Source organism: Dermacentor albipictus, chromosome 9 (genome assembly GCF_038994185.2).
Source record: "Dermacentor albipictus isolate Rhodes 1998 colony chromosome 9, USDA_Dalb.pri_finalv2, whole genome shotgun sequence".
NCBI classification, from domain to species: Eukaryota; Metazoa; Arthropoda; class Arachnida; order Ixodida; family Ixodidae; genus Dermacentor; species Dermacentor albipictus.
Genome location: NC_091829.1, coordinates 54,473,784 through 54,500,519, shown reverse-complemented (window position 1 = coordinate 54,500,519; position 26,736 = coordinate 54,473,784). Strand labels below are relative to the sequence as shown.

The window sequence follows — 26,736 nt, the reverse complement described above, 5'->3', positions numbered from 1 at the left end:
GAGATTGCGTTGTGAGGTTGCGGAGATATTCAGCTTTTTCTTAGATTTCATGGTCCATAATATTCTGTCCGCGACTGTACGCTGCAGTGTGTGTGTGTGTGGCGAAGGCTACATTTCCGCGTTTATAGGGCGCGCGTACATGTGTGTAGGTAGCTAGCTAGGGGTGCACGTTCGAGGCGCGTATGCCGATGTCTGTGGCGAGCAGCATGCAGTACGTTGTAAGGCCGCGCGGCTGTCGCGTGAAGGTGGTGTGACTGCAGGCGCCTTTCGGCGCGGCGCGCAAATTCTGTCTCGTCCCATTTTTTTGCCTTGCGCGTGTGCGGCTGACAGATGTGGGCCGCCGTCTGGCTGTTGTGATGTGTATATGTGTATATATATAGATAGTGCCGATAAGCGTTCACTGGAAACATCGCGATGCATTTTTTGCCGCAGATGTTGAGGGCTCTTTTTGTTTCTTTCTCGATTCTGTTGACACGTAATCAGAGTGTCGGTTGATTTAGGTCTCTCCGCGGTGCGACTTGCGTGGATTCGTTTTGCAGGAAGATGCGGGATGCCGCCTGCGAAACGACGCGCGCTGAGCGGGGGCGTACGTTAGAGAAGCGCGCGCGCACGCACACACAAATAGAGAGAAAAGAAAAACAGTTTTGTAGTTCGCAGAAATCGATTTTCATCATTCAAGTATATATACCGTCGTACTGTCGGCGTGCTTAGTCCCTATACTTAGTATAAAAACGGGAGCGCACCAGGTGGAAGGAAAGAAGTCTCGTCGTGTGTATGTAGAACAGAATTGGCCGTTTCACTCCGTATTGCCCAGAGGGAAATCTAGCCCCACCGTCTGTGGGAGTTTTCTAACGAGCGCCGTGCCGTCATGGGAATGACGGTGTACGGGTGTGCATACGAGGGTTGTACTGGGCTCGTGTTGTTCTAGACTATACGTCTGAAACGTGAATATGGCTACACAGGTGCTGCGTTCTTAAAAAATAAAATATTTCTGATGATAGTCCTGTTAATTAAGGCATGTTTTTTTTCATAATAAAGCTAAAACAGCTCTTCACGTGCTGTTTTAGTAGGGAGTGAATAACGTGGCAGACGGAATGATGCTAGCCAGGCGCGTCTTCAAGGTGTCCTGGCTCTGTGAGGACGATGTCAATCCGAAGTCACCATATACCGGCATTCCCATAATTCCCATGCAAACAAGAGCGCATGCAGCAGCTCCAAATTTCACTCTGTAGGTAATATAGTGAGAAACTCTATGCCTTGGTGTAATGTGGAGGTATTCTGTTGGAGTCCACCCAGTGGACTGTCCATTTCGGCCTCTGCTGATCGGCTGGGGGCCGCTCGTCTCCTCCTCGCTCGTACAGCTGCATCCAATCAGCAGTGGCCAAAATGGATAGTCCACTAGGTGGAATCTTACAGAATACCGCCCCTGTTGTGCTGTCGACACAATTTAGTGCATACCCAGTATTTGTTGACGTAATTCGTAACGTACTGACGCAACTGGAGGAAGATGGCGCCGGCCGTGTTTTGAGCTTTGCTTACTTGATTGAGCCTGTTTATTTGTTTACTTTTCTTTGTAAACTTATTTGCGACTTCTCAGGCTCAGTCTGTCGCGACGTTTCGGAACTTGAGAGGACAAAAAACTTGAGTGCCGTGCGCAGAGAGTGCCCGCATGGGCGCGTCCGCGTCACCGCATCCTCGTAGCGCTCCTTTAAGCGGGAGACACACGGTCCGATTTGGTGTCCGATCCGGCAGCCGACGCGCCGGAACGGCAGCCGGAATCGAGGTGTTTTGCCGTGCCGGAGCGCCGGATCGGACGTCCGGCGTGCGCCAAACCGGGCAGATTTTCATCGTCTGACGCGTCCGACAACCGCACCGTCGTCTGGCCGCAGCCAATGACAGCGCGGCTGGCATGTGACGTTCCCTCCACGGAGGCGGCGCTGGCTGGCCGGTTTCTCGCAGTGTTTTTTTTTTTTTTTCCTTGCCTGCTGCAGTTTGTTTCCGACACGAAATAGTTACTAGTTCAGTAAAATTATCTCGACGTGTGCCTGTTATTCAAAGCAACGCCTAGTACACTAGGACTAGGCTACTGGCGAGATGAGGAGACGCGACGCGAGGGCATTTCGCGGGCAGACAGCCCACACCGACCGTCTGAGCGAGGCTGCTCGCTTTGCTTGCACGTTTGCCCTTCGCAACGACTGCGTCGAGTGAACCAATTGTATTTAATTACGGGCGACCTAAGTGTACAGTGTTAATTGTTTTGGCAAACATAAGCGCTCTTCGACGAGCTCGGGTTGGATCGTCAGCGCTGTCGGCCGCGGCGTCTGCATGCCTAGCTAGGCCTACCGGCCCTATCGCTGGCTGTTAGCGGAGTCGTCAGTGGACGACGCGCCGTCGTGAAGTGTTCTGTCACTCGCAGGGGCATAACGTTATTGGCAGTGTTCGCGTAAAGCGGCGCAGTGTTGTGGAGAGTTGTTTATATTGCGTTTCTCGACGTGGCTCTGAAGTCCAGCTGGAGGGCTGGATCTGGGCGGAGCTTACGCGCCGCTCAATCTTTCGGATGCACGCACCGTGTGTCCCGAATCATCGTATGCCGCATGCCGGAGCATGCGGCGCCGCACGTCGGATCGGACGCCGAATCGTACCGTGTGTCTCCTGCTTTACTCATTCGCCGCACCGTGACAAGTGTGTGCAGTCATCCGGAATCCGTACGATCGAGCGCGTAAGCGTTTAATAAGGCGTCACCTGTTGTCCGCGCGAGTGGCAATGTTCCAGCTATGCATGACGCGCAGTGTGTTTACGCAGATTGTTCTTTTCCTCCCCTCCCCCTGCACGTTCTTTTTTTTTTTAAGTTTCTGCACCACGTGATCAAGTAATGGTGCGACTATCTCGCCAAAACGCCAGCTGTAGCTGCAGCGCATGTTCTTTCGGTCGCGCTTTGCGTGCGCGCGCGTACGTGTATTGGTCGTTCTGCGCAGCTGTCGGCACAAACAGTGCGCCGCAGAGCTAGTGCTATGGCAAAAAACTATTCGTACTACTATACTACTACTACGACTACGTGCGGGCGACGTTCTAGTTTCCGTTCTTTCTTTCTTTCTTTCTTTCTTTCTTTCTTTCTTTCTTTCTTTCTTTTTTTTTTTTGTTCCTGCTCACCGCTGCTGACACGTGCAGCGCGTATGCCGAGATTGCTGTGCGGGCGACTGCAACTACACACTGCATGGGCTGCGTCGTTCACGTTATATGTGCCGCCAACGGCTCGAGTACGGTTTGGGTGTGTCGAAAAAAAAAGAGAGAGAAAACGGCAACACGAATGCTGTGTATTTCGAGGTGGTGTTTCGTTGAACGCGTTTTTCCCGCATTTTAATATTATATACATACGCACCTATGAGCAGCAGCGCGCTTTCATTGTTACGGCTTCAGTTTCGTGGAATCGCGCCGGGATAGTTTCTCTCTCTCTCTCTCTCTCTCTCTCTCTCTCTCCCTGCGGTCAGCGTCAACGCTATATCTGATACCGGAATTTATTTACAACACACCCGTTCTCATTTCGAGCAACTCCGTTTCACGACAGTGCTCCCAGGCAAGACAAATGTTCGGTGACTATGCTATTTTTTTTTTCGTTTATTTGACGCGTGCTCAAGAGAGAGAGAGAGAGAGAGAGAAGAAAACTGTGGCACTAAGTTCGTCAGCGCAAAGAGTAACACTACCAAGCCGTGGGACGTACGTTGTGGCGTGTCAGTTTCGTATTCGGTTCACATCTATCCGTATTCGGGGCTTTCGGTGCGAGCGAAGAGCTGTGCGATATAGCCAGAAGGTCAGGTAGGGGTCAGGCGCGCGAGGCATCGCTCGCGGCTCCTTAGCGGCTGGCATCTCGCCTGGCTGCTGCGTGCGCCATTCGTCTCTCTCCTTTTAAGAACGGTGCAGCGCTGCCAAGGCGCTTGCGCCAAGCAGGGCTGAGCGAGAGAGATGGTGTGCTATAGCGCTGCGTTCCTGTGCGGCATACAGATTCGCGCGGCCGCCTTCGTCTGCCCTTCAAGAGGTATACTTGCCCGTGTCAGAATTTCGATCGATTATAAGTGACTTCGTTAATCCAGAGGACTATATATGTGTGTATATATACACACACATAGAGAGAGAGAGAGAGAGAGAGAGAGAGAGAGAGAGAGAGAGATGGGGGGAGGGGGCGTGTTCCTCATGCTTAGTTGGCCCTTTGGCAGTGCCCGTGGCAGAGGCGCCGAGCGAGAAATCGTCTCGCGTCAGTGATCTCGCTTTTCAATGCACATACCGGCTAACTTTCCCGAATTATAGTCGTAAAGTTTACGCATTTGGGCTCGTTCCACGATTTCCCGGATGTAGCGTGAAGCTTCACGTAAAGTTCTATTCCGGAGAAGTTCTCGCTCGGTGGTCTCCGACGATACTCTTGGAACTATAGTCTCACGGTGAAAGGACACCAGAGGGCTAGTGTGCTCAGCTTTATAGCTAGTGAAATCGGCAACATCAAAACGGTTGCAGAAGTCACTGTATTCTCGGAACAGTGTGTTGCTTGTAGATGTATTTGCTGTTCCAACATTGCTACTGCTTATGTGCTGCTTCTAAATTTAAATCGTCGTTAATAAAGTGCACACGCGTATGTCGCAAATAACATGAGCTGAGAGAAAACTCAAAAGTGCGTGCCATTTCCCCTGCCTCCTTTGGGTGCCGTGTGCCCGGGATCTTTGTGAATTTTGATGTTCACAGATTGGCAGGCATGACTGTACGCAAATCACTTAATTGCTTATACCTTTCATCAGCATATAGTATAACTATACATGAGAGTTACATAACTTCGCGTCTGCGGAGGGCATCAAGCAGACGACGCTTCGAGATAAAGCCCCACGACGCTTGAGTCATTTTGACGAATGTACCTTCGGAGCGATGAAAGCGATTTATTCTGTCGAACCTTGCTGCTTACGGCAGCAGAAGTTCTGCCAGCTGGACAAATTCACGACATCGCGCGGTATAGAGTAGCTCCCATGAAAGGTACGAGCGCGCCGGATGATGCGCGTGCAGACGAAAATTGAAACGCGAATCGTCTGCACTCCATGTCGTGCTCTTTTTGAGCAGTACACAAGCCATCACCTTAAAACATCTCGTATAGCTCAAGTGCTGCACGTTTTTGTAATGTATTGAGTACAGTACTAATGTACTGAGTCACGGGAACAGGATCGCTCGATCGCTTTAGATCGCGTCGCACTTGGCAGAAGGAGCAGAAGTGACTGCCGTTCGGGTTTGACCTCAAAGAAGGGCGTAACGAACTGACGTCATTCGTTCCCTCTCGTTCTGGCCGTCGTCAGCATTTCGCGTTCGTCGCAGACGTAAGACATAGACGCGACTTGAAAGCTAATCGCGACTCGAATCAAGGAAGTCGTTTTAATGAAATTCGATGCGAGGCTACGTGAAACGCTATTTAGCTCGATCTCTCCATAAGCTTCGCGCTATGATTTGAACATACCATTCTTATCTGATCTGACCCTTGTCGTATACGATACGCTGTCAAAGCCTACGGCTTTTCTCTCGTGTTGCAGCCGGTGAAAATGCAACTTTGAGTCACGAAACGGATAATGTGTAATAATCTGAAAGTAGCCCGTAACTACAAAGTAAAACCCTACAAGTTCCTCACTTTGTTAAATATATGCATTTCACCCCCTCCCCCCTTTCTGATGCAGCGCAAGGGCAGTTTTACTTTCTGCGAACTTTGACCTTCGAGCGTGGCGGTTTTCGATCGCGTGCACCAGCGACACGCCCTTTAATGTACAGGTGCCGACGAAGCTGCCAGCGACTCGATTTGAAGCGCCCGTGCGGCTTTAGGAACTACCGCAGTGCAGTCGCTTGGATACACGAAGTGGAAACGCTGCGGAACGACTGAGGTTTATACACTAGCTTTTTTTTTTTCTTAGTCGCGTATACACCGTCGCCGTGCGTGCATCTTAATGAGTGAAACGTCTGCAAGTCAACAGTGCTATCCGCATGTTGTTCAAATATCGTGTTTCAGGCTGCCGGCCGTGTGCCCAGAAGTCCAGTTGCTCTTTGTTGACTCTGACGCTTCCGCGGACGCTCTATAGCGATTCTAATTCCGGAATGGCACGTTCATCGTCGCGACTGGGGTCCGCTTTTGGAACTCCGGCTTCTCGCGCCTCCTTCCTCCTCTCGTCTCCTTCCCTTTCGACGTGTGCCGCCATCTTTATTTATTCTTGGAATGACCACCACACCCTCCTATATCACCTCTCTGTCTCTCTCACTCTATTCCTCTTTTCTTTCTCAATGCTGTAATTGCTTTTTTTTTTCATCCTGTCGTGTTCTTTTTCTGTGCGCACGCACACATGTTGTCTGGCATAGTGCCCGAGTGAACTAGTGGCGCTGCAGCTAGCAGACGACGCCGCGCTTGCGCGCTCCAACGGAGCAGACGAGCCTCCCGGGAGCAGGAGCAGACGACGCCGAGCGCGCCCCGTCTTCTGACTTGCACGTCTACACGCTTGACCGTGGACTTCCGGCTGAGTCAGACGGTGGCTGCGCTACGTTGTTGCAGTTTTCAGACGTCAGCCGCTGCTTTCAGTGCATTACTCCCTCTTGAGTAAGCACACGCCACTCATGTTTGTGTCTATGCCGTAACCACGCGACGCAGCTTGGAGGTAACCTACTGTTCACTCCGTCTGGCGGCTGCTTGCCTGGCTGTTTACACGTTCTCGCGTTTCCTTTTCGTTTAATCAAAACGTCAACTTGCCAAGGCTATTAATATAAGCACGTCGTCCATACGTTGCCTGTTTATGGAGTCTGTTCATCATCATCATCAGCCTGGTTACGCCTACTGCAGGGCAAAGGCCCCTCCCATATTTCTCCAACAACCCCAGTCATGTACTAATTGTGTCCATGCCGTCCCTGCAAACTTCTTAATCCGCCCACCTAACTTTCTACCGCCCCCTGCGGTCTGCGGAGTCTGTTACGTCGCTTGAAATCTCGCGCTCGTACGATTCGTACGAGATTTTCTGCGCGCTTGGCCGTTTCGTCTGTTCGGCGGGCAGCGCGCAATAGCGGACGTTGCGTTAACCACACGGTCGATTCGTCACGCCTGTTCATGGCGTTCCGTCGTGATATCGTCAGCCTTAAAGAAATACCCGCCCTCGGTTCGTTCAGAGTTGCGCGCCCGTCATACGGGAAGTACGTGTTCACATCCGGAAACACCCTCTCAACGTTGCGACGTTGAGGTGCCGCCTTCTTTCTCCAGGCTACCGTGCGTTGATTGCGCCACCCGCCTACGCTAGGGGCGGTAGCGCGCCGCGATTGTCGGAAACCGCCTCCCTTTCGCAGCGCCCACGGTTGTCGCGGTTGCAAAACACGTGTACCGTAAGAGTTACCTACTTGCTCGCTTCAGTATAGTAGCGGGCTTAATTTATTCTTTCGTCGTGCGTTCTCAGTGGAGTGGGGGAGTTTCGCGGGCTGGCCACGACGAAAGCTGTGACGATTATTGTCAGCACTCTTCCGTTGTAAAAGACAGCAGACGGCGAGCTTCGCAGGCCGAACCAAACAAGCAGACGGGTGTAGTTTCTAGATTTTTCGTTGGCCTTTGCATTAGTGATTAGCATCTCCCTCTGCTTCTGCATCTGCTTTCATTAGCATCTGCGATTCCTTCTATAGACATGCCAGAAGGCGTGGAGCAGAATAAAACACAGGAGTTTAAAACACGTTTCAATGCCTCTGTGGTCATAGTTTGCCAGTCATCGCGAACCTTTTACGCGCACATTCACACCAGTGTTCACACATTGGCAAGCCGCACGTGACTACACAAAGACGCGGTGGGGCTGCCGTCGCGTTCCGTGAGGTAAAAAACACTCGCGCGCAAAAAATACACCCGCTTTAACGACATGCGTTTCACCTGAAGGCAAGACTAACAGATGTGGCCAAGTTTTAAGCAGTTACTCGGCAAAGATCTTCGTTCAAAGCGGCGAAGAAGCCAGAGCAGAAGTGTCAATGCAGTCGTATGCTGTTCTTGCCTTTCTCCTGGTATTATGCTTGTCTATTTACAAGCATATACCTCGTGTGTATACTAGCGCGTTGTAGTTGTTAAATCTTGCACCAGTAAGCTCGCTCCGAGCCACACCAGTGGGCTTTGAGAAATAAAGAGTAAAGCTGGAACAAGAAGAGCACACGAGTTCACTGCCCATATTCTGAAAGTGACATTGAGAAGCAGACTTCTGCTTTCTGAAGCAGACGAACAGCCGGTACCCTTTCGTCTGCTTCTCAGCCAGCCGCAGACGGATCTTGTTCACGGCCGTCGTCTGCTCTTCTCATGTAAGCCGACAGGTAGTATCACAGCCTCCTACGTGGCTATATGATAGTATATGCCAGGCAGCATAGCGCTCTGGGAAACTTTACCTCAGTTTCTGTAATCCCTGGAGGATGCGTACCATCCGCCTGGGAATTTTTCGATGCGCGACGTCTGCCGCATCGTGAGCAGAACCGCCGCCGAACGACCTGTTCCCGTGGGACTTGCGGCTAAACAAAGGGAGCACGCACACACGCACGCACAAGAAAGTCAAACTTCAAACAATGCAGGCGCGCAGATGCGTGGCGTTTGCACCTGTCGACTTATGTAATGTACCGTGACGTAACCACCGCTTAACCACATGCTCTGAAAGCCGGTCGATCAAATGTGTTTTGTTTAGCACTATTTTATGAATGTCTAAGCTCGTCGTTTGCTATACGCGTTTCTGGATTTACCTGTGTAGCAATTGACACGTACTGCGGTCACTAGTGAGCGATTACTTTTAATCCGTCATTTCTCTTGTTCAAATAACGCACGACGAAACCTCAGGCGGCAAGAACAATTAATGCGGAGTTAGATATTCTCTTCTATGTTATCCATCTCGCAGCCGATGTGGTGTAATGCGTCGTTGCATATTTTTTAAGCGTAAGCTTTTGGATGCAAAACACAACAGCTTTAATTCTGCATGTAATATTTCATTCAGTGATCAAAAACGCGCTTTGTATGTCCTTGTACGTTTCGTATACCTGCACAGAACACCTATATGATACCTGTTCAACAGACACACTAGTGATGCAGGCGACGATATGTAATAATGCATTCCGAAAAATTCTGACGTGCTATCGTACGTCACTAGCCTATCCGTCCCTCGGGTGGTAACTGAATTCAAGTCACGGGTAATTTGTGTGCTTCGGAGCTTTAAAGAAAAAAAAATGCCATCCTGTCTTTAATTTATTCGTACGGCAGAGCAATGTAGGACAGGCTGCGCGCTTACAGTTCTCAGGTTTTCACTCATACGTACGCACTGTTATCTTTCCGAGTACGTATACCGGGTCCACTCCGAGGAAACCGCAATACCTGTCTCTCCGCGTCTGCGGTGTGCGCCTTCTCGCATGCCAAATAAGCAGTGAGCCGGGATTCCGAAACAGAAATAAGAAAGGAAGAAGAAAAAAAAGTTCGTCTGCGTTGCGGCCAGTGTGCCGTCGTCTGCATTTTTTTAAGTTCAACGTGCCGACATCACAAAAGAAGAAAAAAAAAAGTGGCTCGCATCCGTGTCGTCTGCAATGCGCGTCACGTTTTTCATTTTGCTTCGTCTGCTTCGAATCCCCCTTTCTGTTTCTGTGCAACCTTGTTCTCCGGTGCCTTATCTTAACTCGCGCGGTCGGCATCTTCTTTCCATTGAGGCGGCCACATTCCGCTGCCCCTGTGTAGTCGATAGTTCCGGTTTGAATCATCACCTCCTCCCCCCCCCCCCCCCCACTCTTCTTCTTTCTTATAGCCATGTCCACTTTATCACCTATGACGCTTCCGTCGGCAATGTGGGAGATTAAATGGGCTACGTTGCGGCCCCTCTAATCCGGCTTGAGTTGGCTTGTCTTTCATCGGATGACCCCTCAGTGACCGTATACACCCTTTCAAACATCATCGCAAAAGAAAATTTGTCTCTGGCATTATACCGACACGCTGGGGGAGGCACGTTATCTTCACGCCCGTGTACGTCTGTTCTGACGGCGGTGACACGTGACGTGTATGGAGGAATGGCCTGCAAGAGTCGGCTTCCTCTTGGACGTCTTTTCCGGCGTATTATTGATTACTCCAGCTGGTGTGGAACGGACTCGTTTTGTCAGGCGGTTGTCGTCTGCCTTTATTGTTTACTTTTATCTTTGGCAGAGGAAATGCAAGCGGGTTTTGTCTGCTACGCCTCGTCTTCTTAAACGTTAAAATGTGTGTAGAAACCGTCTAACACCTCATCCCGTCTATCGCGCATTCTCTTCAGGGATAATTAGGGCAGCTGCTGTTAGCACACCGCCGGGACCAAGAGACATAGAAAGAGAGAAAAAAAAGGGGGGGGGGAACTGCATGTATAATTTGTCTATCATTTAATACTCCAATTTGCCCCTTGCGACGCTACGTGGATCCTTTCTGCAGCCTCGTCAAAATGGCGCGCCTTTGGACTCCAGTCGACACGCAGTGCCAGGTACGTAGCGGTAATTACGCTGAACTGCTGAATTAAGAAATAAAAAAAAGTAAATGCAGCTGTCATCTGCTGAAGATGCACACATCGTGGGGATCACGCCACTACGACGTCATGACTTTCGTAGATCGCGCGATGTCGGCTTGTTTTTTTATCGTGTAAATGGCAGTTGACCTTCATGGTGACATACACGTCTGTCGAAATTGAGATTTTTCTCATGCTAATAGAAATGCCATCGCCAAAAACCGTAGGACGTAAAAACACGCTCCTGTAGCTTCTTTTTTCTGCTGAAAAGGTCCGTCAATATGCAGTTGCTTAATATTTATTTTGTTTAATAAGTATCCTTCTGGAACACGTCACTGCAAACGTGGCTCGGCGCCTGCGGCGCTGCTGAGCAGCTATCGAGGCCGCGAATTCGACTCCCGTCCGCATTCACATTGAACTGGTGTGCGAAACCAAACGTGTTGTGCTCCTAGTCCAGATTAATCCTGAGCCCATCTTTATGACGTCTGTTTATTATTCGAAAACAATAACCACAAGAATCAATAGACCATTGAAATGCATTATCGCCGCCCTCTTTGGCTTGTTCGTGGTTTTCTAGAACGCCCAACCTGCGAAATCGGCAAAGCTTAAATTACCGTTTTCTTTTTTTTTTCGGAATGTGACGATCCACTATACAGTCCTTCATCCAAATGTGTGGCCTACCGCTTTCCTTTATGCAGTAGTCTCCTCCGCATCTTCGCGCTTAGCAGCAGCTGCTTTCGAGGTTGGCCATTCTACTGGCTTGAGAAGCGATACGACTGTCGATATTGGTTCGGTGACTTGAAAAAGTGAAAACGTCTTGCGTGGGATGGAAGGAAGCGAATTGTGACACCGTTAATTGTCGCTTCCTCGTCTGTGTCGTTGTCTCGGCTGATGACGTCACCAATATTTGTGCGTTTAGATCGCGCTTCGCGATATTGGTAACCGACCGTTTGAAGCGAACTAACGTGTCACTGCATGTATTCTCAGCCAAATGGTTCCGCAATGTGCCTGCACGCCGCTTGTCAGAGTACAGCGCGGTCGCTCCAAAGCGGTCTTGCACGCGTCTGTACTTGCCAACGTTCGTTCTATGCGTAGCATTCCTTTTATTCGTCCGCGATGCGTCCAGAAATAAGCTGTCTTCTGCTTTCCGCTCTTCATCGTTAGCAGAGTTCACGCCAATGTAGTGTCGCTTCTTATGCCTCGACGATTTGAGCAGTGCAAATTTAGATTCAGCAAAAATTGCATTGGAAAAAAAAATGCTCACTGTTAACTTTCCGGAGAGTGTCAGTTTTGCGAGTGGCGTTAACGTGGAGTAATTTTACTCTTTCTTCTTTTGTCGTCTGCTGAATCCATTTGTCTCGTCTGCTCCGCCAGGCGAACGAAAATGATCTCTGCCTTTGCCAGTGCCCTGACGGGGGCGCTGCATGCATAGTTCGTTTTGCGGCTCGCGATGCTGTGCGCCATTATTTCTTTTGTTTCACCGCCTTTTTCCTTTTCCGCTCTCTTTTATTTTCTCCAACCTCGTCTTCTGTGCGGTAGGTCATCGACCGTACGCTGCGCGCGAGCACTTCAGCCCACGCGACCGTCCGTCTGCATGCTCGGAATGGTGGCAGTGCAAATGCTTTCTCGGGCGTGCAGGGTGACCACGATGGCGGCAGGCCGTGTGCGAACGCCTCGGGGAGGAAGGCGGACGAACATTTTTTGCTGTTTCCTTCATTCCTGTCGACGGATCGTTCGTTTTGGGAAAGGGGCGCACCCGCGGTTCGTTGCGTTGTGCGCCAGCTGTAGTGTTCAAACCGCGCCGCAATTGGCGCCGAGAAACGTTACCGCTTCTCGCATTAGGAAGTTCGGCCAAACGTGTCACTCGTTTTTTTTTTTTTTTTTTCCACTGCGGCCAATGTGATCTTCAACGCTGGCGCTATTCGGGGGATGGTGACGCATGGCGAGTGAGGGACTCGAACGGGCAAAATCAAGTACAGTGCACCCACTCCACGAATACGAAAGAATGCAGTACCTGAAGTTGAATCTGCGCTGGCAAAAAAATGGTTCGCGCGTGTCGTCTGCGCGCGTCTACAGCGAAGGCATATGTGCCCAACACATATGTTTACGAAAGCTGAAGCTGGCCGTCGATTTGTGCGTAATTGTACCACTGAAGTCTGCATTAAGCAACGGTCAAAAGTTGTCTGAATACATGATAATGATAATTAATGATGATGATGATAATTTGAGCAAGGTAAGCAACGTCGCACGGATGGTGTCTAAGTTCTCTGGCTCACCGTCGTTTGCCGGCGCTTTTAAATCATGTATGAATGGGAATGGCGAGGACTGCTTCAAACAGCAGCCGTAATATCTGCACTTCTGCTGCGCCTGTTCGGCGTGGTGCCGCTTATATTTATTCCTGGTGGCTTTATGGAGGGCCTCAATCGGCTCTCGCTCAATTGCCCCCGGGGAAAGCATTAAAAAAAAAAAGCGCACGATTTAAGAAGGCGCCTCCGCATTCGGCTTCTTTATTGACTGTTTGTACAATTTTCCTTTTACTCCCAGAGCAAAACTTTAGCACGCTGGATATGTTTCCCGCCAATGGCTTATCTTGTGTATAGAGCGGGCGTTGTCGCCGACGTTCCAGCTTCTTCGGTGCTCTTTTCGCAACGCGTGCCGTTTCTCTTTCCTCGCGTTCTTTTCGAAGCGCTGCTGTATGCGCATTGAATTTGCATGTAAAGCGTGCAGCCAGGCCAGCGAGAAGCTGCAATTCAACGCCCTCGCTCGAATCTGTACGGGGTGAACTGCGAACCCGTACGTGTCGCCGTAAACGGCCGTCGCGGATCTGGAAAGAAGCTATCCGTATACACATCGTCTGCGCGTGACTGGATGGTGTTCGCTTTGCAGGCCCGAATTGCTTGATCGCTTGTCTCGTTTTCTTTCTTTTCTTACTTTTTTTTTTATGCGTGGTCTTGTCTATATCAACCGATTCTCCCTGCCCTCTTTTTCCACCTCGTGCCGAGAGCAGCTCTCCGTGTGTGGGATTAGCTTGGCTTGTCCGAAATCGGCTTCAGTTTAGCGGGATAAGTGGATCAAGGGTGCCGTATTACACCGCTGCGTGCCGGAAAACTTCGCCGAAGTTTTTGTCTCCATTCTTACGCCATTCTGTCATTTTTTTTTCTTACCGCTTTAACTGTTCCATATCTTAGTTTCTCGGAGGTTTCTCGCGTGGGTTTCTTTTTTTGTGTGTGTGAACTTATTTGCAACGGTGAATGCTTGCCATGAGACGGCTGCCACTTTTCTGTAGGCGTGCAACGTTCCAACAGCTGCCGCGCGTGGCACCAGATTAACTTGGTTTTTTTTTTCTGCGCACAGATTCACATGGATTTGCGTCTCGGAACAGCTTAATTAAACTGACAGTGTAAACCTTCGGCCAACTCGAGAAATCCTCCTCCAACTTTACGGATACATTTCCTTACTCTTGCCGATCAAGTGTTCGTGTTCTTTTTTTTTCGGTATTTCACATTCTCACTATTTATTTACGAACTTGAATTTCTAGATGCTGACGCGTCAGGTCCTCGGTTTTCTCGCCTTGTGTAACAGACGACTACGACAGATGACGCGCTTTCTGATGCGCGTTTGTCGTCTGCTTCGTAACCTACGAAGCGACGCACGCTTGCTCAATACGTCGAGGTGAATGGGCGCTCCCCGCTTTCCTTTCAAGTTACACCTGTGCCACACGGGCCAGGTTAATGAAAGAGTATCTTAATGCCATGTCGCTTCCGCTTCCCCTTTGCTTTTCCTTTTTATCGCCCGTCGTTTATTTCTCATAGTCATCTCGCTCTGCGATAGCACTTGATATGCGAATGTTCTTCGAACGTCTGCTCCCTTGGGAGACTCGGCTCAGGTAAAACCAAGGTAAAAACCCTTTCAATCCGCAAGTTTCCGATTGTCCCCGGCGGCCGCCTTTGAGGGCACGTCTGCCCTCGCACTCTGCTCGTCTCTCTGGCGTGGCTGTATTTTTCGGGCGGCGCATTGGGTGGGTGAGAGGCCCCACTCGTTCCTTCGACCTTCCTTCCTCCTTTCTCATTCCTTCTCCTACGTTCGACCGCGCGCCGGCCGGCGGCGCCGACCTCCCTTGCCCTCCAGCCGCGATCGCGCGAGCGCTCGTGACGTAGCGCCACACCTCGCGCGCCCATTGGCTGTCGAGAAAACGCCTGATTTTACGTCATGACCCGTTTCTGTTTTTTCCTTCCCTTTGTAATGGGCGAGCGTTGCGCCGCCGGGCCGCGTCCCGGCATTTTCTTCTGTTTTAGCTGTATATTGTTTTCCCTGTTATTTTACGAGCTCTTTGCTGCTTTGCACTGCTGGTTTTGCTTCTTTCCCGTCCGGCCGTTTCGTGCTACGTGGCGTAACCTCCAGGGCCGCCGCGTTCACGAATGCGCTGCGTACAGTTCGACTGATTGCCCTTTATAACCTCTGCCGCGCAGTACACTTTCATTTTCTTTTGGAAAACACTGGCCGTCACCGCTACACGTGGGCCTGTCGCGCCGTACGATATGCTCGTACGATGCTCCACATATCGTACGATTCAGCGTGCACCTGTCTAGCCTCATTTCGAAAGCCCTTTGTCTTTTTATTTCCTTTTGCTTTTCGCGCTGTTTCTTCCCTACATGCAGCGCACCGGCATACTGCGCAGCAAAGCAGTGCGTATGTGAGCGCTTCGTTGCAGACGGCGACGGCGCGGCTAATGCCCACGTCTGCTGTCATTTCCGCGTCCGGTTTGTCGTCTGCTTACAAGCTTATCGTCTGTTTGCGGTTCGCGCTTTCCTTTAAACTTGAAAAGCCCGATAGGATGCTAGCACTTTCTCATTTTCGCTTACGTAGGCGCAATACAGTGTTCACATCACACGAGGAGCTACAGTTGAACGCCTTTATAACGAAGTGTTTTAAGCATCCAGAATCATTCGTTATACAGGTCACTTCGTTGTAAAGGTTGCGCACCACGCAGCTCACAGGAAAACCGACACAATTATTTCTTTTTTTATGCAGGTCATTTCATTGTGGAGGCACTAGACTGTAGTTTGTGCCCTGGCTTGTGCAGCATTGAGTGTGTCTGTACATACTCGCCGTTTGCATGACGGCTGGAACACTTAGCGCTAGGCAGCAGAATTAAAAATTAACCTGGTCATTAAAAAAAATACTTTGAGCGGACAAACTTGTACCAGACTGCTTGTAATTAGTGATCGAGTCTATGAAGAATGATCATGCAGTTTAGCTCCCAGTGGCACCAGGCCATGTTGAGCAAACACTTGCAAACAGCCATTGTAAGCAGCACATTTCGTATTTTGCTAGTGCGTTAGCTCTCTTCCAATGCTTGCTTAATCGGGAGAATGCTGAACAACATAAACAGCCAATCTGACCTAGACATGTTTTCACATTACACTGTTGCACAAATTCAGGCACACAGCTGCCAGCAGTTCAAGAAATTTTGGCATTTGCAACCACGTGCTTTGCGCATTCGAAAGTGCCAGAACACACTATGTGCTTAGGTAGACTTGGTGGTACGCAAACAGGAGAAAGGGCAGTTGTGTCGTTTAAGTAAAGATCCGGAAGATTTTCGGTTAAAAATAGTGACATATTTTTTTGTCATAACAGTAGCGTACCAGAAGTGTTCTTATAGGTGCTTATCCCATTGTTGCTTGTGCCCTTAAGAAAATGCGCAGGTGTGCATTTGTGTCTGTGCATGTAGAGGACGGAGCTGACAGGTGTGATGCCTTTGCAACAATGTATAATTCTTTCTGCTGTCAACAAGCAACTGGCGTCCTACACTCCTCCGGTTCTGTGCAGCACATGTAGAGCTGGTCCATTGCAAATGAATGTCTCTCCTTAAGTGCTTAATAAGCCACAGAACAGCTGGCAATATAATAAAACATCTCTTAATTATAGACCCTTATGGTGATGACTGTTATGCATCATTAATTCTGCACAAGCTAAGATGGTGCACATTTCAAAAGAAGTGCAGACGTACGTCCGCAAGACAAGTACAGATAACAAGGATACAGGCAGTAGTTTAAGTGTGCTGTCACTTTGATTTGGAGGAGTTGCACTCAGCATCCACAGCACTGTATGGAATTGCTGAGGTGCATCAGAGCATTGTATTTGCGGCCCTTGTTTGTTAGTGGTTGAACTCTCCTATGCCTACCTCAGGGGTTCCTGTTTGCGAGACCCTAGTGACCTTATTTTTGCATGTGTCACTCACTTGAGGTAATTGCCTCATTAGAAACACATGTTAGTAAGCATCATTGACGTCAGCACTTGGCAGGGTTCCTGGAAACGCACGTCAGTGATCTTGAGGGCCTATTTTTATGTTGAGCATAACTGTAGCATTGTTTGGCTCAACTAATTTAGCCATATTGTTTGCGCGAACTGTACTATGAATCCTGAACTTATAAGCTGGTACGAAATTTTATGACAGCCATGTGTGTGTTGTGTTCATTTTCAATGTGAGGTTCCTCCGCTTGTGGTATAAACCTCGAAATTGTATTAGATCCGAATTGTGGGGTATATTTACGTAACATTGTCGCACGATGTAACATTTGCTTCTTAGGAGCAAGTGCTAAATGAGAAAAATAACTGGGCAAGTTAATAGGTGTTTACGTATATTTGCAAATGACACAAAAGACGCAGGACAGACGAAAAGAACAGACGCGCAAATGGGTACTTGCAACTGAAGGTTTAATGAAAGCAACGCGCCTTCTATACAAAGCTGTGGTCATGTGACCACAAGCCCATAGAATGTGTTACCACAGATTACTCATTTGGGGGGGGGGGGCACTTGTGTGTTGTTTTTCAGCTATCATCTGCCTTTCGTGCCATTGACAAATATGCAGCATGTGCTAACCTGATATGTATCAAGCATGCCAGTATGGCACTTCTGATTCTTGCATAATATTGTCTTGGTGTTTCTGACTGTATTCGGGTATATCTGATTGCCTGTTAGATTTCCTTCGGACAGCTTCTTCATGCAGCTGCGCAATTCGAAAGGCCGCACATTGTCATTGTCATGAACTGTCATCAATGACATATTGTTAAGGAGGTTGCATATTGCTTGTTTAAATGCTAAAGTATGAGGCCGTCTTGTGGTCCCACTTTGAACAAGAATGAGCATTGATAATTGGTACTGCCAGTGTCATGACCACGATGATGACTTGTCATTTCTCTTGTCTCGTTGCAGAGAAGCGAACATGTTCGGAGATGGAGTTTGCATGCACAAACGGCCACTGCATACCAAGCCGGTGGCAGTGCGATAATGAACCTGACTGTGATGACCGCTCAGATGAAGACTTGGCAATCTGCAGTGAGTGGATGAGATTTTGTTGCCCTTTTGGTGATGGGGAGCTGGTGGATGACCTGCTGTGTTCTTGCCTGCTGCAGTAGTTCCGTGGCTGTGGTATGTAGGATCGTGAGATGTAGCCTGAGTGGGAGGCTTATATCAACCATGAATAACACAAATTAAACCACTGAAAGACACAAGCACAGATACTGAAGAGGAGGTCTGTGGTACAATACGGGACATTTAATTGACATTGGATTCTGCACGTCACAAAACAGTAAACAAACCAGAACGAGGAAGGTGGAGGTGGGGGGGGGGGGGGGGTGAAGCAGGTGAAGCAGTGAGGTGGTATTGCTGAGACAAGGCAAGTTGACTTCAGGGAGGACCCATATTCACACCATTTTTGTTTTGTTATTGTTTGCTGCCCTTGTATTAAGTGTATTTCGCTGTATATGGGATCAGATGTTTATTGGAAGCTCGGCGTCATCCCATCGTTTCCTTCACCCTGTGTCCTTGTATCTTTTCATGGTTTTATAGTATAAACTCACACCACCAACTTCTAGCTTAATCGCATTCGCTCACCTCTTCTATCCATATATTTCTACTCGCATCTCCCTACAAGTGGATTCCCAACAGCGGCTATGTACTGAGGCTCTACGTTATAACTGTTGAGGCATGCCCAAGTGCAGTTTTCCATTTCCTCAGGCGGGACACTCAGTTGTCGCTGAGCACCGCCTGTCGCAGGCCACAAATGCCGTGTTGTAACCAAACGCCCATGAGCCATGTGCTTTGAAAAAGAGGCCACAGAACATTCATCAGGTTGCAGTGAATGACATGGACATTAGTTTTGCTAAAAATCTGCCATCCCTTGAATTTGGCAGCGAAGGTGTCTAGCTGGCAGGCTCAGCATATTTGATGCAAAGAAATCCACAGACCTGCATGCAGCTTTCCAAACGCGAAAGGCTTTCTCGCTACGTGTTTATTTTTGTCTGCTGCCAAACCTTTCCACTCAACGGGAAGAAGAAAAAAGGGGCGATCGATGATTAGTGCATAGTCTTCAGAGGTGCGCCTGAGGCCGCACGTGTTTTCTACACCCTTTCCACCATTTTATGACTCTTCGTCTCGGCTTCTTTCCTGGAAGCAATTAGCTTCCGCGACTTCTGTGGCAACACAACGAGGAAAAGCAAATAGCCGAGGATGTGGGCGAGGAGGCTCTTGCCAGATCAAGATGTGCGTGAACGAGGCTGGAAGCACTGCTGTCGTCTGGCATTCCTGTTTTGCTTGGCTCCCACCCTCCCGCAGACGTCCCCACCTTGCGTTGCGCGCCCTGTCATTAAGATGGGGCGGGGGTTGCCCTGATGTGAGCCGATGAGACGCGCGATTCCTTACCTGGCCGTTAACGTTCTTCTTTGCTTTTTTTCTTTTTTCTGGCCTCTCTGTTGCCTGTGTCCTCTAGTGAGTGAGAGACCTGTTTATAGTAAAGCCTGTTATTATGGTAAGGACGCGCGAATGCCCGTATCAGTAAAACATAGTTGCCACGGTGTGCTTGGTGTCATGCATTTTGCAGCAGTCTTCATTCACTCTTCCCGCTTTGCTTTCGATACGTGGACCCACAGTTGAAAGGGTGATGGAATGGGTGAAACTGAAGCTGTTTATACTCCTTTCATCGTATACAAGTTTTACAAAATGGTGTGGCAGTGAAAGGACTGTCGAGGAAATTTCATGAGCACGAAGCTCCCTTGCTGGAAAAGTTATGTTACTTGGTTTCGGCCCTGTTGCGTACATTCTACTCGCCCTTGCATAATGAGCTTCCTTTGCAGTAATGAATCATGGTTGCAGAATACGACCAACATGGTGTTCTTTTCCGAGGCAATTATGTGGTTATTTTAAGACGCCGGCGCCTGGTTCTTTCTTCTTGGTGCCAACGCTGCAGAGTTAATTTTGGAAGGAGGGCGTTCTGTAGACTCCTTTAAGAATAAATGTCTTTTATTAGAAAGTTGCTCAGTTCTGCCCTGAGAGTGCGGCACTTGTGTATATGATAAAACCACAATGTAGCAAACCTCTCTGCAGACTGGAGTCTTACTGGAGGCTTTGTAGACTGGTTTTGTTTAGGGAGACAGAGTGGCTTGTGATCATTAGGTTTTGTTGGTCATTGTTTAAAATCGTCTACTGCAGCATTGTAGAAGTGATTATCATAATGCCAAACTTATCTACAATTTTTAAAGACCCGGCAAAGTTTTAGTGGGCTACAGTATTGCTTAGTGGTGCAACAGGTACTAGTGGCTAAATGTAGTGAGCTTTCCTTCGCTATTTTAATGCTTTGGCAAGCCTTTGAACCTGTCTAGCCATAAATTTGAGGCAGTGAACTTTTCTGCAAAGTTATGGTGTTTCGACAACTGCGCTTCCTTAAACCTGCTTTCCCAGTTATGACCTATTGTATCAAAAGCATTTAATGTAACTCTACTCATTCTGGTCATCACAATACTTCACTATACAGGATTGAACTGGGAGTAATTAGGCGACTGTTTTTGAAGTGCTTGTCAACAGGGATCATCTTGGTGACCTTTCAGTTGAGTGGGTTACTGAGGAAGCACTCCATGTAATGCGACAAGTGAAGGTTCTAGAAAAACATTGCACTAGTGGCGCATGTGATTGTGGGCTGTTCTATTACGAAAGCAGCTGTAACAGAAAGCTGGCTGTCATTTCATTCATATCCAAAGCAAGCACTCCTAACTGAATTAACCCTTCCCTACAAACTGACATGACATTGATGCAAATTAAGGTGCTTCCCGTAGCAAGGTCAAGTAAAGACCTATTGCATGTGCCATCAACATTATTTAGAGCGCTGACTTGGTCCACTTAATTTAAGTGTTTGTTGTCCCAGTTTCGCGCTGGATTGCTGCATTCAATTGTAAAATCACGCACTGTCGTATTATACCACGTGTCTGATGTGCACAGGCTGCAGCTTGTGGCAGCTTGCATAATACTGTCGTGGTACGCACAGTGTCGTCAAGCTGCAATTCCGTGTGTGACAAGAGTAAAGATAGTGGAAAACATGGCCAAGGCAATGTCATAGTGCGACGTGCTTTATATATATATACATATAAAAAGAAAAGCAAGAGGGCAAGGGAGAGGTGTCATTGATCTGGCTCTGAGTGGCAGCTATATGCAGGACTCATTGCATCACTAAATGTATGTGTTCCACACAGCGCGTACCTACTCCATACATTTCATTATACTCGGTGTTCGCATCCATTTTATGGAATACTTTTAAGATGTATAGCTGACATGTCTGCCCTGCTTACCCTGTCGCACAGTTCGCACTGGAATGCAGCCTGTCTGAATATGCAAGCATGAAAAAGGAAATATAGTGAAATTAATTTTTACTCGCAGGATTATGAGGCTGTCACATTCAGAGAGGCTGTATATGGACGTTTTGAAGCTGTGGCTGTGTAAATGTGTGTTAGTTGTGTGCAATGCAGAAATGTTTCTTCTTAGAGCTGTGTGCCATGTAGCCTTTCCAAGCACACATTTGTGCACGTTGTGTGATGCAGGTTCTGCTGTGATGCTTTCTTTATGACAGTTCTTCTTGTTTGGTAATTAAAAAAAAAAACGTTCTGCTCCTCTTCTTTACTGATTAGAAAGGGCCCGTTTGGGGACAGCTGTTCTTGCTGTTTTGATCAGAGTAGAAATGCATGCATGCAAGTTTGATACACTGCTCGCAATTAGAAAGTCAATACAGTTGAACGTAAAACGTAGATTTGCAATATGAGCTAGGAATGTCAAAGTTCAGGTTACCTTTAAAAATTCTCGAAATAAACCTTCAATAATAAGTTTCTCAGTTTCAGTAGGACTTCGAAATAAACTTTGTTTTGTTATTAATGTTTAGAAAATGAGCTTTGGAATTATTGTAATGCTATATTTCCTTTGCACACAACTATATATGTGGCACACAATTTATTTGACAGCCTAAAGCAGCTGAAGTCAGCTGGCACTCGCCGTAGCAGCTCCATATAGCTATGGTATTTGTCTGATAGGTGCAGAAATTCCGCTAAAGTGCTTGTGTGCTAAATTAGTTTCAGACAGCCAGTGTTAATCCTGAGTCACCTCCCTCGCTCCTCTATGCAATGTGGTAACTTTGAGACTTACAACCCCATAACCACACATTTTTCTTAAGCAGTAATGACTTACACGTCAAGGTGTCAGGAGCTGTTTCTTTCATTAAAAAATGTATTCCTTTTTTGGATGCATCTTTCCTGGTAGGACAGATGCGCTAGTTGCCATTTCCTAAAGAATGGCGTATTATTGTACGCAATATTGTAACACGTTCCATTTTGTTGTGACATTGCTGTACATAATATTGCAGTGCAACTACTGTGACCCACTCCAATCTTGGCCCCTGTAGTTGGCTGATAGTACATCCAAATATTCAAAAAAGAAGAATTTGCATGTAGGCTGGAGCGTGCACTTCTGTGGCATTCACGAAGCCCGCCACTCTTGGCTGCATGTACATGCATTGTCAGTGTGTGGGCTGAGGTCGCGGCTGTCATGCATCAGACGGGAGGGGAAGCCAGGCAGCTGCAGTTCCTGCAGTGCGAGGGACGGGCAGCTGTAATCCAATTTGATATGCTTGCAGAGGTCTCAAAGAGGGCACGGGTGTTAGCCTTTTTTTGTCGTGCCAGTACTAGCACGCTCTTAGGAAAGTGGACTGATCGCCTGATGCATAAAACGAGGTTAGCGTGGCCACTGGTCGAAAACTCCTGAAGCCTTTCCATTGACCTTCAGTGCAAGATGAGCAAAATTTAATCCTTTCCGACGGTCGATCTTTCGCATTGTCTTCACCTGCAGAGTTGTGCAATTTACCTGTCGGGTAACACAATTTTGCATTGTGTGATATCTTACAGGCTGATAAACTCTGCACTAGCTCTGTGGTGATCACCACAAATTTTGCATTCCGCTAAACTTTTCATAAACCCCTTGTTGAAAAAATAGAAATAACGATCACGCTAATCGCATCAGAATTAATGTCTGCAGGTGCTTTCACCTGATGATGGATAGTAAATGCAAATGTAGTTGTCACCTCTTCCTAACGTCTAGCTTCCTGTAAGCTAAGAAATTAACAAACCTGTACAATTCTCAGAAATTATGTGTGTAGATGGAAAGTGATATGGTTTCAAAGCAGCATTTAGCATGTGCAACACTCCTTTGTCACCATACTTTCTTTGCACTCCAAATAAGCAAGCTTCATGGGCTTCTAGAAACAAATTATACCTACTTCGTGTTTAGGATCTGCCAACCTGAATTGTCTTTGTAATACTTAACTGAAACTTTTTTTCTTTTGTCTTTGCAGAGAACAAGACCTGCTCTCCAGACCAATTTGCTTGCAAGTCACACGAAGGCGTCTGCATACCTATTACATGGCGGTGTGATGGTCAGGAGGACTGTATTGATGGCTCTGATGAGAAAGACCACTGCTGTGAGCATAACTAATTGCTGAGCTACTTTTTATCCTGCCTTTTGAAATGTAGATGATGGTTGCTGGAAATGGCTGGGAAAAGACATAGTATTAGCATTTTATGGTGAACTCGGAGCTTCACTGGCCATCATGGGTGTTTGGAAGAGCCTTTGCTTTTCTATGCTCCTTGGTAAGCTTGTAAAGAAACCAGAGAGCTCTTTGAGAACCTTAAAGAAACTTATTGAGTTTGTAGGCATCAGATAACTATTCAGTTTCCAAATACATACACACACACACACACACACACACACACACACACACACACACACACATACATACATACATACATACATACATACATACATATCTTTTTAAGGAGGGTTTTACTTCTAAGCAGACCACTTGAAGTTGTTGGCTAATACTTTGCAGAACAGTAAGAACACATTCTTCTTTTTTTGCTCCCCCCCCCCTCATTATAGCATTACACCACAGGGCTGTAGGTCTGTTGTGAACAGCTTTGAAATGGGCTTGTCTGTTAGCTCATGGGCCTTAAACAGTGCCCTGTTAACCTAAGCACAAGGCATTCACCTAAATCGTATAAGAAGCAGTAGATTCATAGGACCTGCTCAAGATTGTTTCAAAATACGGAAAAAAAAAAAAATCTTAGCCTTGCGAGTAAATGTTTTACTGTGGTGCTGTGACACAGTCCCTCACGCTGCGCTGTCTCATTCCTTGGGTGCAGCTGCGGTGACGTGCACACAGGAGGAATTCTCGTGCGACAACGGCAAGTGCATCACTCAGCGCTGGAAGTGCGACCAGGACGACGACTGCGGTGACGGCAGCGATGAGAGAGGATGCCGTAAGCGCACCTTACTTTCTTGCTTTGCTGGTTTACCCCGTGTCTTCTGTCTCTTCTTCTCACAAACTGCCTGTTGGAAAACATTTCCGTACTAACTGTAGTCGGTATAACAAGGGAACTATCTATTGGTGCACAGTCGCCAGTGAATGGCATCGGCTGGTGCTTCTTGCCTCTCGTCTTCTCTGTGGTCCGCCTGGTTTGCTTGCCCTTTGGGGCGCTGCGGTTAGCGGCGCCCACAACAATCTCAGTGTAGTTTCTTTGATAGCTATTCAGTTATTATGGCTTTAAGTGACCCAGTTGTTTTGCTCCCAAGGAAAAGATATGGTAGCATTCACTTAGGAAGAGGATATGTATGGCAAACATAGATAGTGCTAAGGGAAGGAAGATAAACTTGACGATGCCAAAGGATTAGGTGGCATGATGCTAGCCAATTTGGAGGTGTGGAATGGGTCCAGCTGACGCAAGACACCGGTAATAGGCGATCACGTAGAGAGGTTTTCATCCTGCAGCGGACATAAATTAAAGCAATGGTGATGATGTAGCCACATATATTTGTTTTCCGTGGTTCATTTCTTTCTCTTGTTGAACCGTCATTATTATCACACTTCGTTTGTGCTATTAACACTTGGTTTCAGCTTTTGAGCAAGACACGTTCACGTACATTGTCGAACTGTTCTTAACATGCAGCTGTCGCTCCTAGTGCGAGAGGACTTTCATTATTATATGTGTGCGGTGGAAGTTCAGTGCAAGTACAGTGCAAGTTCAGTGCAAGTTCAGTGCATATTCAGGGCAATTCAGTGCAAATTGAATGCAAGGTGTACATTCTGCAGTAATCACATTGACGGCCAGTTGCTCTAAAGCCCACTGTGGTGTAATTAACTGGCCAGATTGCTGGCTGCGGTTAATTTGATCTTACGTTTCTCATATTTCTTTTCTTTTAATTTCACAGCTAGTTTGTGTATTACCTCAGAATATCCTCATGCTCCGTATTTTAATGAAGGCTTATTTTGCGAAGGCTTTTGCATCAACATGTGTTGGTCATATTTACACAACTTTAATTACCCGCACGTAGGCCTAGTTATTAAGAGCACTTTGATAAAAACATATTTGCTAATTAAAATTTGCAATGTCATTTATATTCTTCTTAGAGGAGTATAGCTAACTTTGTGCCATAAGCATTTTAGGTCAGGACCTTGCCGACCTTGTGAACTTTTTGAATGCCTGGTTATTGTTTTTGTACCATGCAGGATCTTGCTACTTCTGAATCCGAATGTAATTTTGCGTATGTGAAAAACTGTGAAGCACAGTGCTGGAGCTTGTTGCTTCAGTTATTACGTCATGAACCTGCTTCACATAGAAAGCGCAAAAGACATATTGTAATATAACATCCTTTTTCAAGAGCAGCAAGCTAGATATTTGAAAGGAATTTGTCAACATTTTCTGAATTTCGAGAAGGGCTGATTGCTTTTGCATGCTTCAGGGTTATAAATCACCCTGTTATAAGCACACTTCTAAAAGTCATATAGTTCCTTGAAACTTCCTATAATAACTGTTGTTTCTAATTTTTGGATCATTTCATTGATCCTCCCTTTTCAAAGATTGCAGTTTATCTTTTCTGTGTCTCTCCTATACACTTAACTATCTACTGTGAGATTTTTTTTTTTTTAACTGAGGCCATTGAGCCATTTTTGTGTGCAAATAACTGCTTCATTGACTCTGGCTTCACCTCCTTGATAACAACCATTCTGGTACAATAATGCCTGCATTGTTCTTATTCCTCCAGCGAACGTGACATGCTCGAGCGCCGAGTTCATGTGCTCCAACGGGCGCTGCATTCCGGACCGCTGGCGTTGCGACCGAGACGTCGACTGCCTTGACGGATCCGATGAACGCAACTGCCCGACGGACCGCCCAAGCACGTGCAAGGAGCGCGAGTTCCAGTGCGCCAACGGCATTGACTGCGTGCACGCCTCGTGGCAGTGTGACGGCGACCCCGACTGCCCCGATGAATCCGACGAGGCCAACTGCACTAACACGTGTCGCCCAGATCAGTTCCAGTGCGCCAACATGCACTGCATCCCGGGGCAGCTTGAGTGCAACGGGCTTGCCGAGTGTCACGACGGCTCGGATGAGGACCACTGCAACACCACCAAGCCGTGCGACCCCCACACGGAGTTTGACTGTGGTGGGAACCACTGCATCCCCAATAGCCTGGTGTGCGACGGCAAGAACGACTGCGGAGCGTACGAGGACGAGCCCAAGGACAGGTGCCATGAGAATGAGTGTGCCAAGAACAACGGTGGCTGCTCGGACATCTGCCGCGACGACCCGGTCGGGTTCCACTGCGAGTGCAAGCCGGGGTTCCGGCTCACGGAAGACGGCAAGTCGTGCGACGACATTGATGAGTGTGTGACCCCGGGATCGTGCTCGCAGACCTGTGTCAACACCAAGGGTGGATTCAAGTGCGAGTGCATCGAGGGCTACGTGCTTGAGCCAAGGGACCACCACCGATGCAAGGCCAAAGGTCAGTGCCCCTGTCAACACTTGTGTTGAGCGTGGAATGTTGAGTTCAACACTGAGCTGAAGGAAGAGTATT

The 26,736-nt window shown here is 47.9% G+C and overlaps 1 protein-coding gene across 1 annotated transcript in view; it reads left to right on the top strand.

Moving 5' to 3' along the window:
• The window catches only part of LOC139049905 (very low-density lipoprotein receptor-like), a 64,863-nt gene that overhangs the window by 24,288 nt on the left and 13,839 nt on the right, over positions 1-26,736 (top strand). Inside the window, exons 3-6 of the mRNA XM_070525782.1 lie at positions 17,728-17,850; positions 23,177-23,302; positions 24,024-24,140; positions 25,924-26,664. Coding sequence (XP_070381883.1) covers positions 17,728-17,850; positions 23,177-23,302; positions 24,024-24,140; positions 25,924-26,664 — 1,107 coding nt within the window. The remainder of the gene's footprint in view (positions 1-17,727; positions 17,851-23,176; positions 23,303-24,023; positions 24,141-25,923; positions 26,665-26,736) is intronic.